This window comes from Phocoena sinus, chromosome 2 (assembly GCF_008692025.1).
Source record: "Phocoena sinus isolate mPhoSin1 chromosome 2, mPhoSin1.pri, whole genome shotgun sequence".
NCBI classification, from domain to species: domain Eukaryota; kingdom Metazoa; phylum Chordata; class Mammalia; order Artiodactyla; family Phocoenidae; genus Phocoena; species Phocoena sinus.
In genome coordinates this window covers 77,278,953-77,291,282 of record NC_045764.1, presented here as the reverse complement: position 1 = coordinate 77,291,282, position 12,330 = coordinate 77,278,953, and the positions used below count along the sequence as shown (strand labels likewise).

The following is a 12,330-nucleotide window of genomic DNA, read 5'->3' as shown; positions in this document are numbered from 1 at the left end:
TCTGTCTCTGCATTCAAACTTCCCCTTTTTATAAGGACACCCGTCATACTGGATTCGAGCCCGCCCTAATGACCTCAGTTTAACTTGATTACCTCTGTGAAGATCCTTTTTCCAGATAAGGTCACATCTGAGGTTCTAGGGGTTAGGACTTTAATATATCTTTTTGGAGGGGACAGGATTCAACCCATAACGGCAGGGTTAACTTTGACTATTATTGGTATTTGTATCATTATTGTTGCAATCATTGAGAACTCAAGAATATCTAAGGGACAGCTCCAGTATTCAAGAGGAGAAGGCAGGAGGCCCCCGTCATAAAGAGGAGCTGACTTGGTTGTTAGAATTCATACCTGCGAACCATTTCAGCACAAAGGCTATAGGAACACCCCCTCTAACCTCTGGGCTTTTGCACTGTGTGGTGTAGATGGAGCAGATGCGGAACGAGCTACTTCAGGAGCGAGCCGTGAAGCAAGACTTAGAGTGTGACAAGATTTCCCTGGAGAGACAGGTGAGGGCAGCTGGCCCCATGAACCGCCCCCCCGCCCCCCCGCCCCGCCATGGCTTTGGACTAGAGCCCCTTGGTTGAGCCTTCTTTGCACAGCACCCCCAAGAACTCTGCAGAGTAACTCACCTGAGAGGTACAGGTGTTTCTAAGGCCTTTTCCAGAGAGGTTATTCCCACAATATTAAGTGTGCTTGTGAGTCTAGCAGCTGGGGAGAGGTAGAATTGCAAGTGTTGTTTCTAGATCCTAAAGAGGGCTAAATTCGAATGAAAGGAGAATAATAAAGAACCAGTGTCCTCAGATGCAGGAGTTGCTAACAAACCTTACTTGAATCGCTATTTCTTTTACATGCCATTCATGTAAGTTCTTCACTGAATATGATGTATGATATTGCTGAAGGAGCCTATTTCTCCTGTCCCGCCCCAGTAGGTTTATTTATTTATTTATTTTGGCCGTGCCGTACAGCACGTGGGATCTTAGTTCCCCGACCAGGGCTCAAACCCACACCCCCTGCAATGGAAGCGTAGAGTCTTAACCACTGGGCCTCCAGGGAAGTCCCCCGCCCCAATAGGTTTATAAAAGGCCAAGGTCAACCTCATTTGTCTGACATCCGGTAGCCTTAGGACATGCAAAGATTTCACTTAGGCTTATAAGCAGTGTGATAGAATCTCTTCTTTTGGCTTGCCAGGACATGAGTGCAAAGCTTTTCCCTGGATACATCCCCAGGTCTCCTGGGGCCACACATCCTAAGGTGGAAAGCAGGCTTACCCCAGTCACCGACCAAACACTGCCCTGCCCTGTGTTCTGCTCTGCTCTGCACAGAGGGTGCGGCAGACACAGCCCCTCACGGCCTCCCTGTCTGATTCCAGAATAAGGACTTAAAGAGCCGGATTATCCACCTGGAAGGTTCCTACAGGTCCAGCAAAGAGGGGCTGGTGGTGCAGCTGGAGGCCAGGATCGCAGAGCTGGAGGACCGTCTGGAGAGCGAGGAGAGGTGAGCTGGGCCCAGCCGTGGTGCAGAAGCCCTGGTGGGCAGTGGGCATCACATTACAAAGTGCTTTCACACTTGTATCTCTTCCTATCCTCAAAAGCCTGTGAGGAAGGCAGAGCAAGTACAACCTTGCTGGAAAATTGTTTCCATTTTATAGATGAGAAAACTGAGACCCACCAAAGTAAATGACTTGAGGAAGGTAGCCTGGCAGAATATTGATGTAGCAGGACTGAAACCTGGGACTCCCCACTGCTCAGTTCTTAGCTGCTCGTTTCCCCATGCCTTAAATAGGACAGGCTGCCTTGTAAGCTACTGAGTTTGAGCTGGAATAGAGGTAAGGTGGCTGTCTCTGCTCTGGGGGGGCCAGGTATATCCAAGCGGAGACTGAGTGGCCATCTGTCAGAGATGGGCATGTGGGTGGACGGGACACAGGATCAGATGACTACATGTGATTCTCTACAGCTTGTTCTCAGACCACAGCCTGAGGGCCAGTACCGGGTTAAGCTTGACCAGTCTCAGTTCTTTTTTTTTATTTTTTTTTTCTTAATTTTTATTTTTGGCTGCATTGGGTCTCTGCTGCTGCGTGCAGGCTTTCTCTAATTGCGGCGAGTGGGGGCCACTCGTCGCGGTGGCCTCTCTTGTTGCGGAGCAGGGGCTCTAGGCACACGGGCTTCAGCAGTTGTGGCATGCAGGTTCAGTAGTCGTGGCTTGCGGGCTCTAGAGTGAGGGCTCAGTAGTTGTGGCTCATGGGCTCTAGAGCGTGGGCTCAGTAGTTGTGGCTCATGGCTCCAGAGCATGGGCTCAGTAGTTGTGGTGCATTCTGCTCCGTGGCATGTGAGATCCTTCCAGACCAGGGCTCGAACCCGCGTCGCCTGCCTTGGCAGGCGGATTCTTAACCACTGCGCCACCAGGGAGGTCCCCAGCTTCAGTTCTTACTCATGGCCCCTCACCTTCCTGGAAGCAGTGTGGGTGTGTGTGCATAGAGCACTTTACGTTATCCATTTTCAGTAAGACTTTTGGGACTGGGCCTTTTTGCTCCAGGGCAGCCTGGAGTAAACTCCAAATATTCACAGCCTGGCAGTCTATGACCCACTGCCTTACCAAGTAAAGCCCAGGACTGGGAGTACTCAGGGCAGGTCTGGCTCCGGCTCAGCCTCTTGCTGGCTCCGCAGCCTGGGGCAAAGTCCCTCCCCCTCTCAGAGCCCGTTTCCTCATCTGTCCAACGAGCAGCGCTGTCCTGCTGTACACTTGTGAGTCTCTCTGACCCTGCGTCCACCAGACAGCCCTGGGCTGGCCTCCCAGGTGGCTGGGATGAGACGGTCCTCTGTTCTGCTTCCCCCGCTCTTCCAGGGACCGGGCCAGCCTCCAGGTCAGCAACCGCCGGCTGGAGCGGAAGGTGAAAGAGCTAGTGATGCAGGTAGACGATGAGCACCTGTCGCTGACTGATCAGAAGGACCAGGTGCGGGACGCTCTGCGAGCACTTTTGAGATTTAATGTCTCGGGCTGGGGAAGTGAGAGGGAGGGGAGGCCTCGGCGGGCAGGCAAGGGGTGAAGTTGAGTGGACTGAGTCCGCCCTTTCCACTCCACCCCTTACGTCATGGAATGGGGCCTTTAGAGCCCACTTTAGTAGGGGATTTCAGCAAACTTCAGACCCTGAACTTGGCTTTTAAAGAGTAGAATTTTCGGTCTTAGAGCCTCATCTCCACTTTCCCATGAGGCTGGTTGCCCCCTTTGCCATACCTTGGTTGCTGGGAGAGAAGGGGCCTGGACCACTGGCCTCTCTGTGCTGGGCTGGGCGACCCGCCGGCTCACCGCCTGCCTTCCCCCTGCAGCTGAGCTTGCGCTTGAAAGCAATGAAGCGACAGGTGGAGGAGGCTGAGGAGGAAATAGACAGACTGGAAAGTTCTAAGAAGAAGCTGCAGAGGGAGCTGGAGGAACAGATGGACGTGAATGAGCAGCTGCAGGGGCAGCTAAATTCCATGAAGAAGGACTTAAGGTGGGCAAGTGCGGTGACCCCCCCGGGGCCGTGATGGCCCTGACGTTGGAGGGGAGCCTGATGCTTTCAGAGCGCTCCCACTCCTTTGTCTCAAGCTGATCCCTTGTTGTCACCTTTGGGGTCATCCCACCCTAGGGGTGAGAGCGGCTGTATCCACTCCGGTCGCCCCACGTGATCAGTAGGGTGTCACATGTGTCATCCTCATACCGTTGCCCTGGTGTCGGCCAGGCAGGTATCGTCCCTGTCGTCCTGAGGCTCAGAGCAGGTCAGACTAGCTCACACCACTGTGTAGGGACCAGCTCCTGAACCAGCCCTTAGGGACTCCTGGGTTAGGGAGAAATGAGGTAAAGTTGTGGCTTGTGTCCTCAGGAGGACGAGGATGTCCCAAACCTGGTCTCTGGAGAGAGCTGCTCTCTTGAGCTCCCCTGCCACGGCCCTAAGGATGGAGGATTAGGTGCGGGGTTGCTTTCCCTGCCTCGGGGTCACTACCTGGGGCATTGGAGTGAGGGGGTGAGTTTAAGTTCACACCCATTCGTGGAGCTGGGCCTTTCTTGGAGGCCGACTGTGACCTGGGGCTTTTTGCTGGCTGCCCAGGTAGTTCTCTTATAAATGCCCAGAAGACTGGAGCCTGTTGAGAATCCTGTAAACAGGGCATGTCTATCGAGAACCCAGCCCCAGGCTGGCATTAGGGGGCACCAAAAAATCTCAATAATCAAGATGCAATATTAAAATAAAAATGAATGCAAACAGCCCATGGTGAACAAGATGATAAAATTTTAAATTAAGATGGGATTTATGGCAGCACCCTGCTCAGCCATGTTGGAGCTCGAGGCAGAAGGAAAAATCAGTGCTGTTGACCTTGCCCCAGCCCTGCCCCGCCCACCCTGTCAGCAGCAGCCTCCCGTGCTCTCAGGTGGGCAGTTTGCTCCCTGTTGCTGTAGGAACTGGCAGGTGCAGACGAGTTAAGTTCCTGTGCTTATATGCCACTCGCTGGGGTGGAGAGACAGGCGTCTAGAACCCCTTCGCCTCCAGATCGGAGGTGAGCCCCGGTCCAGGGCCAGGAAATATGCCACCTGTTGTTTTGCAGACTTAAGAAGCTGCCAAGCAAAGTGCTGGATGACGTGGACGGCGACGACGACGACGACGACCTCAGCACGGACGGGGGGAGCCTCTATGAGGCGCCGCTGAGCTACACCTTCGCCAAGGACGGCACCGCTGCCAGCCAGATCTGAGCCCACTTCCAGGGGCCGGCAGCCGCCCGCAGTGGGAGGAGAGGAAGGGAGCGCCATCACCTCCTCTTCGCGGACCAGATAATTCCTCCCTGTGACGTCATGTGCTCCTAGGATCTCTGTGGCAGCACAGCTCTGGTAGCGTAGACAGCAGCTATTGCAGGGTATGCGTTGAGACGCCTGCAGCCGCTTGGCAGGATGGAGCCCCCGTTCTGCACAGCTGTCTGCAGCACCCTCTGCATGGCTGCTCCTCTCTGCCCTCCGCCCCCCCGTCAAGAAAAGGGGTCCAAATGCTAGTTACTAGTTAGTAGCCATTGTGAAGGGGAGGGGAGGATGTGTAGGCTGTGCATATTTTAAATCAGACCTTCTCACAGACTGCTGCTCTTCCATTTTGGAATGTTGCAGAGGCTTTGTGGGGTGGCTTGTTTGTAAAGTTCACACATCTCTATTAGAGTATTATTTTTAAAAATACAAAGCTACTAGATTTTTAAGTATAACTGAGCCAGAGGCAAGAGGGAGAAAGTAAAGACCACTCTGGGCATCAGATTTGGAAAAAGGAATTGTTGTGGTGATAAGGGAGAGTTAAGCCTAAGAAGAGAAGTTCAGGTGGTCTTGGTAAAGAATTTGTTGACGGAGGGAGGGAAAGTCAGAGGTCACTTGTATCCGTGGTCCTTGGTTGCTTATTTTATCTAGAATTTTGTTAAAATGTTTGAACCATGCTGAGACCAATACCAGTCACCAGCTGCCGTTTCTTTTGCACAGGTGGAGTGGGCAGACATGTACGTACGGTTTTTGACAAATGATGTTGGTTTCGGGGGCTGGGGGTGGAGCTCTCCTGTCGTGTCTTTTTGGTCCTTTCCTCCCGCCTCCAAACTACACTCTCTCCGTCCCTGGACGGGGTGGTTGCCAGGTGGGGACCGCGAGGGTTTGGGAGCAAGGTTCGTGGACTTAGGCTTGAGGAAGAGGCAGGTGATGTGTGCAGTAAGGTCACGGGGACGGGAAGAAGGGAGAGGAGATAAGCAGGCGTGTGTGAGCGTGGGTAGGAAGGAGGAGGTGGAAGAGGAAGAAGTTCTTGAAAGCTGGGGGGATGTGTAGGCAAGAGGCAGATTGAACAGGATCTCAGGTTTATGTCAGGAAAGGGAGGAAGGAAGCAGCAGTCAGACAGAGGCATTTCTGTGCAAACTGGAAGAATCCTGACTTCTGGGACAGAGGGACAGCGGCCGGCACCAGGCAGGAGGTAACTGGGGCTGGGTGAGGTCTGGGCAAGGCCATGTTGTTGGGATGGAATTTCAGGGAGGCACTGGGAGGATGCTGGGTATCCCGGCACTTCCTCTTGGCCTTCCTGGTGTCCCCTCCACTGTGATGGTCCCTAGGCACGCACAGAGGCCAGGTCCAATCGCAGCTGGTCAGGGCCGTGGCCAGGGAGGGAACCCTTCGAGTTGTGTGCATGTGAGTGAGTGTTCAGCTGCCTCGCAGTGTCCCCACATATCCTGGTAGATAAGAGGCCTGTGACCCCAGCGCTCCATGACAGTTGCCACAGGGAGCAGGGAATCTCAGTGCCCTACCTACCCCAGGTCACAGAGCGCACCCAGCAGGGTTCAGAGTGATCAGCCCCATCTATGGGTAGGTGTCGTCGCCCCCCGCCACCATGGGTGAAGCCCCCAGAGCAGAAGAGCCAACCCTTCTTCTACCTCTGCTGGGTGGAGTGCTTCTTGCCTCTGCTTACCTATTTGGAGTATGGAGAGATTCCTCCCTTTAGCCGTTCATTCATTTAGCATGTATTTATTGGACATCCATGATATCCCAGTCTTTGGCACTGGGGACACAGCAGTAAATAAACTAGATCAAAATCCCTCCCTTCCTGGAGCACTGTCAGGGGAGAGGGGGTGATCGACAACAGTCACACCAATGAACACAGAGGCTGAGCCCCTTCAGACCTAGCCCCGGAGCCCCTCTGTCCTCTTGGGGAGGCAGCAAGCCTGTGATTGGCTGGCTGGCTCATTGGAACCCACAGGGGTTCTTCGACTCTCATATGCTGTTGAGTTCCCTGCTGCTTCCACCGCCATTAGGTATTTGCCAAGAAGCCTGCCCGGCAATGCTTCCGCCTGCTCCTCACTGCAGATTAGAGATGGGAAAAGTTGGGGGCCCAAGAACTTTGGGAGCGAGTCAGCATCTGTCTTGGTTTGTGAGAAAGTTTCTGCCTCTCATTCTGGCCAGCTCCTTCCGGTAGCCATGAGGCAGGCTGCAAGAAACAAACTGCCTGTGAAAAGAGAACAGAGCTCACCATTCGGAAGATCTGCATCTTTACCCTAAAATTGGGACGTTAAAAATGTCAACAAATGCGCCCTCCTGCGCCGTAATGGGGCTGGCGGTGAACTGGATGCATGCGGTGCACCAGGATGGGAGGAACACGAGCCTGGGAGCTGAGAGGAGAGATGTTTTCAAGTCCCACCTCATCTTACCGTGGTGACCTTGACAGGGGTGACCTTGAGAGGCCTGCACTCAAAGCGGCAGATGACACGGAATGATTGAGGACCAGGGCTCAAGGTCCTTGCCAGCTCTGACACGCTGTCATTCTTTGATTTTATTATGTACACATAAATATTTTTTTCTGTCTGTCGCTTTAAGAACTAACCCTACTCAAGAGTATTTTCTTTAGCTAGTTTAAAAAGAAAAAAAAGTATTTAATAAACAAGTATGTGGCCAAATGCAGTGCTGAAGAGACAATCATCGTATAGCTTTATAATTTTTTTTCCTGCCTCTGAGTGTCATCTGACAATGCCGATTAGTCTCATTTTGTTGGGTTTCTGCTTTCGGGTATGGTTTGATTGCCTAGGTTTGTCACCGGGAGGAGACATTCTTAGGCAGCTACCTCCATGTAAGTGAACTCCTGGAGAAAGCAAGTTTGCCTTTCAATAAACGGTATCACCCAGCAGGAATCTTGACTCCCGTTATTTCGACTCCCTTGTTTTCTCCAGAGCTTGGCTCCGTGTCTGCCAAGAAACAGCCCAGGTGAATGGCTGGAAGCTACCCAAGGTAGGGGAACTTGGGGCGTTCCAGGCTGGGATCCGTGTCTGAAATAGAAGGGTGGGGAGGGGGTGAGTGGGGCGCACTGAGAGGATTAATGCCCCTGGATGGTTGTGATGTTCCGAGAAATCCAGACTGCCCATTTCCAGAAAATGGCAAAAGGGGAAGTGTGTTGATAACTGAGAATAAACAGGCACCCCCTGTTTTCTCCTTGTTCCAAAACTGAAATGGGTTCTCCTGCAGTCACAGTTAGCGCATAATCTCACTTGATCCACAGCAGGCTAACAGCAGGTACGCTGGTCCATTTTATATGAAACAGGAGTCACGTCCACGTGGAAGGGACCTACACTGTTCATGGTCTTCAGTGCCATTCTCTGCCCTGTCCTCTGGAGGCTGATCCCTAAAGGCCCTGGGTTCCCGCCATGACCGATGACGACTCTGGTCGGGGTCAGCTTGTGGGAGCAGGTGGAGGTCAGCATTTTTCTGTTGTCACCCCTCTTTTGTGCAGCGTTTCCAGCGGTGACGCAGCCGGACAGGACTGCACAGGACGCACAGGACTTGGGCGACCATACCTCCTCCTTGTGTCTCTGGTTCTAAAGGTGGTCAGGGTGGCCTGCTGCTCTTCCTCTGCGCCCCTCGGCAACCCTGGTGGGTTCCCCCCGACACTGCCGCCCTCCAGGGCATCTCTTCATTAAACCCTTTCGCCCGCCGCAGGTGGCTGCTGCTTCTTGCCCGTACCTCTGACCACTGCCCCTTCAACGCCCCCAGTGATGTAAACATCTGGCCCATCCAGCTATCCTGCAGCCCTTGACTCCCTTTATTCTGACTAAACAGAGCATCTCAAATGTAGATGAGATTTTCTAATTTTAATAAGTCCTCAAAGTCTTTGCATAAATTGTTTGCTTTTTTTTTTTAAAAGAAAGGTCCGGATTTTGGGGGTGTAATTTTATCATTTGTAAGTAAAAGACACCCTTTTGGTCCTAGTTGCTTTTGAAACTGTATTAAAGCCTCTTTGGCCCCTGGGCCAGGGTCTTTGTGGTGAGCATAAGAGATCCTGAGGGGTTACCTGTCCCCTGCACCCGTGGGAGGGAAAGTGACTCAGGAGCTCAGAGCCAAAGGGAAAAAAAGTCCTTCCAGGCCCGCAGCTAGCTCCTTCCCCCACATTCTCGACATTCTTCCTTCTTTGAACTTGTGGATGGTTTCAGCAATCCTGTCTTTGTAGGAAGATAGTCATCAGTCAGAAAGTTTTCTGTTCTAAACTTCCAAATGACAGGAGAAAATGACCCGACAGCAAGTTCCTATCGGCAAGCTGAACAGCCTCAAATCCAGCAATTCCAGGCTTTGTGGAGGGATCAGCAGGACTTGGTCCTGCTCTCAGAACTGCACTGAAAGTCATCGTGGATGTTCACGTGTATGACCTGAGACCCAGCCTGTCTCCATCTGCAGAGCAAGATATGAGTGTGTGCCCCGTGCCGGGTTTGGTGAAGCTGGAAAGGGTGCAGTGCCCTTCCGAGAGACATTCAACAGTGACACCTATTCTGTGGTGGGAGCTTTGCAAGTTTCCTACCGCGAGGAATCTCACTTGGTCTCACAACAGTTGTCAACAATGCCCCGGGGATGGGGGCACATGATTCCAGAGATCTTCTGGGTAAACAAAATTAAACAGTTTTACAAGAAAGGCAGAAATGTTGGCAGGTAAGGAATCTGAGGCTTGGGGAGGCTGGGCATTTTCCCATAGGTCACATGTGGAGTAAGTAGCCAGCCCAAGAGCCTAACCTGCCAGCACGGGCCAGGTGCTGTTGCAGATACAAGGTTTAAGGCCCTGTCTGGGACCTTTATAAGCTTACAGTGTGATTACAAAAATGATTATCAAGCTAAGTGGAAATTAGATACAGATATTAAGTCCTTCGTATATTTATGGCACACCAAATTTGTCTGCCCTTGGGCTTTGCTAGCCCTCCGTCTATAGCCAGTGCCACTGGTTTCCCCTGGTTTTCCACGTACAGTTCAATAGCTAAGTGTGTTGAGCACTTACTGCTGTATATTGGGCATTGTTGTAAACCCTCACTTGTATCTACTCACTTGATTCCTCTGACCACCCTCTGAGCAGGTGGTCATGACAGGCAGAGGGAGCTACTAACCTTCCCCAGGGCACATGGCAGCCCATGGAAGAGCCAGGACTGGAGTCTGGGTCTGCGTCTGGAGTTCACACTCGGAGCTGAGGAGCTCTGCTGCCTCCCACCACACCCGCTGCCCTGGAGGACGACGGTCTTCCATTTGATCCTGTGTTAGGGCCTCCCAAGTCCTCCTGGTTCTTTGTCCTTCAGCTCTCCCCTTCGTTTGTGAGTGTCTGTGCAACCCAATAGCCTGCTGCTTGCCTCCACTCTGAGTGCTTTAATCAAAGGCACAGAGAAATCAAAGTTAACTTCTGAAGCCACAGACTTGAACTGCAAGGAGGTGCTGAGAGTTGCCAAGGTTTAGAAGGTATTGGGAGTGGTCATTCTGTGCTAGCTGAGACTGTGAGGGAATGGAAACTGCATAACCAGAGGAAGCAGGGCAATAAAGAGAAGGGAAACTGAAAAGAGAAGCAGAGACACTGATAGAAAGAGTGGTTGAGTTTTAGAGCTTTCTTGTTTTCTGACAACTCTCAGTTGATCCGTGAGTATCCTTTGAAATGTTTTCTTGAGTTAACTTGAGTAGATCTCTGGTCTTTTCAAGCATATAGGTATTTTGGGGGCCATATTATGAATTACTTGCGATGCTAGGACAACACGTTTTTAATTCTGTAGGCCAGGGGTACCTGGTAACTATTTCTGAGATGGAGAATAGTGTCATTAGAAGTGTGTTAAATGAAGATTAATCTAGAAGGAGTATGTAGGAGAGATGGAGAACCGTTGGCTACTGTGATCTTTGGATCTCTCGTTTTGCCATTGATGCCCCCTTGGTGCTGTGCTAACCTGACTTATCTGGGCCTGATCTCGTGGGGTGATCTTCGGGCCACCCCAGCATCTCCCTGTGTGGAAGGTGGACTTGGGCGACATCAGCAAGTCCCTGGGTTTGGGTGAGTCTCAGGGAACATTTACCTTCCCAGCCCCCAGGAGACTTTGGGATGAGAACCTTCTTCTGGAATGGTACGTAACCATAATAATCTTGTGTAATGCACCTTTCATATTAGTCTTACACTTAAAACTGCACTTGGAACCTGAAATCAGTAAGTTGTCCTCAGTGGGACACCACTGACTGTGATCACTAATAAAAGCCCTCACCCCAGAGTAGCTCGTTCAAGAGTAGGGGGTGGTCGGGCTGCAGTCTGGAGACCCTGGACAGCAGTGGGCTGCCTTGTGGAGGTGGCACGTGTTTCTGCTAAGCTGGGTGGGTCTGGGCTCTGGAGCCCTGCCAGTGGGCAGGGTCTGACCTTTGTGCAGGGAGGGAGAAGTTCTGTGGGGCAGAGCCAGCTTCAGGCCTGAGAGCTGTGTGCAGGTCATCTTGAAGGAAGGGGACCCCTCTGCCCAGCCAAGGCCCAGGAGTGGAAGGACTCAGCTGTGAAAGCTGGCTCCCCGCCTCCTTAACTTGGGGTGTCAGTTAGGGTGGGGCTTATGTATGCCGGATGGGAGAGGTGATAGGTACCTGCCTCGCCATCCACGTACCAGACGGAGGGCATTCCTTCTGAGCCCTACCCAGGGACTGCACGAAGACCAATAAATTTTGCCCTGTGGATGGACCTTATTTGGGGGCAGTGGGAATGATTCTTAACATCTAAGATCCCTCAGCAGGGTAGCAGCTGCACTCGGGCAGACTCCTGTGGGCCAGGGATCTTTATCTGATTTCATCTGCATCCTGCAAGGTAGGTAGTGTTACCCCCTTTCACACGTTAGGGAACATGTACAGAACGAGACGTCATTTGTCTTAAGTCACCAGCTAGTCAACAGTGGGGCTGGGATGAAGTCCCCTGTCTGCTGCTCTACAGTCAGTTTCCCCATACCTTGGCCCTTCTCCCTCGCTGCCCCTCTAGAACAGCTCCCACTGACCCCCTCAGCTAAGGACAGTTAGGCGCAAGGGCTGGGAGGTTCGTTGGCAGTCACGGGGCCTGGCCTCTGGGTCACAAGTTTGCACTTGGACTCTGAGGCCTGCCAGGAGGGACGGCAGCCAGCCCCACCCCGCTCCTCTCTGCAAGCCTCTTCCCGCCGGCTGCAGGCCGCCAGCCTAGCTAACCTCGTTCCAACTGCCTCTGGCCTCTGGCCCTTCCAGGACAGGCTTGTTTCCTGGAAAGGACTCGGAGAGTAAGATAAACCAGGTGTCTCTAGTTAAATGCCCTCCTGCCTTTGAAAGGGCCAGGCTGGTAAGCCTTCCAATCCAGCTCCTTGATTTGCCTGGTCCATCTCTGGGATTGGCCGCCTAGCCTTTCATCAGGTGCCAGTCGTTCCTGGCCTGTCACTGGGAGTGAGTATGGCGTTCTTTGGAGACGGGCACAGTGCTCCCTACAGAGCTAGACAAGGAGACAGGATCTGAAAAAGATGGGTGACAGGGTCCCTCCGGGGCTCCTGGCACCTCCAGAAGGAGACAGTCCGTGTCCCTGTCCACTCTCCCT

General features: G+C 52.6%; 1 protein-coding gene across 3 annotated transcripts in view; it reads left to right on the top strand.

The window, feature by feature from the left end:
• CGNL1 (cingulin like 1) overlaps positions 1-7,654 on the top strand; it is a 161,453-nt gene extending 153,799 nt beyond the window's left edge. For all 3 annotated transcript variants that reach the window (XM_032624033.1, XM_032624031.1, XM_032624032.1), the window contains 5 exons: positions 422-505; positions 1,369-1,493; positions 2,841-2,949; positions 3,323-3,486; positions 4,574-7,654. In XM_032624033.1, coding sequence (XP_032479924.1) covers positions 422-505; positions 1,369-1,493; positions 2,841-2,949; positions 3,323-3,486; positions 4,574-4,718 — 627 coding nt within the window. In that variant the 3' untranslated portion in view covers positions 4,719-7,654. The remainder of the gene's footprint in view (positions 1-421; positions 506-1,368; positions 1,494-2,840; positions 2,950-3,322; positions 3,487-4,573) is intronic.
• Positions 7,655-12,330: the final 4,676 nt, after the last annotated feature.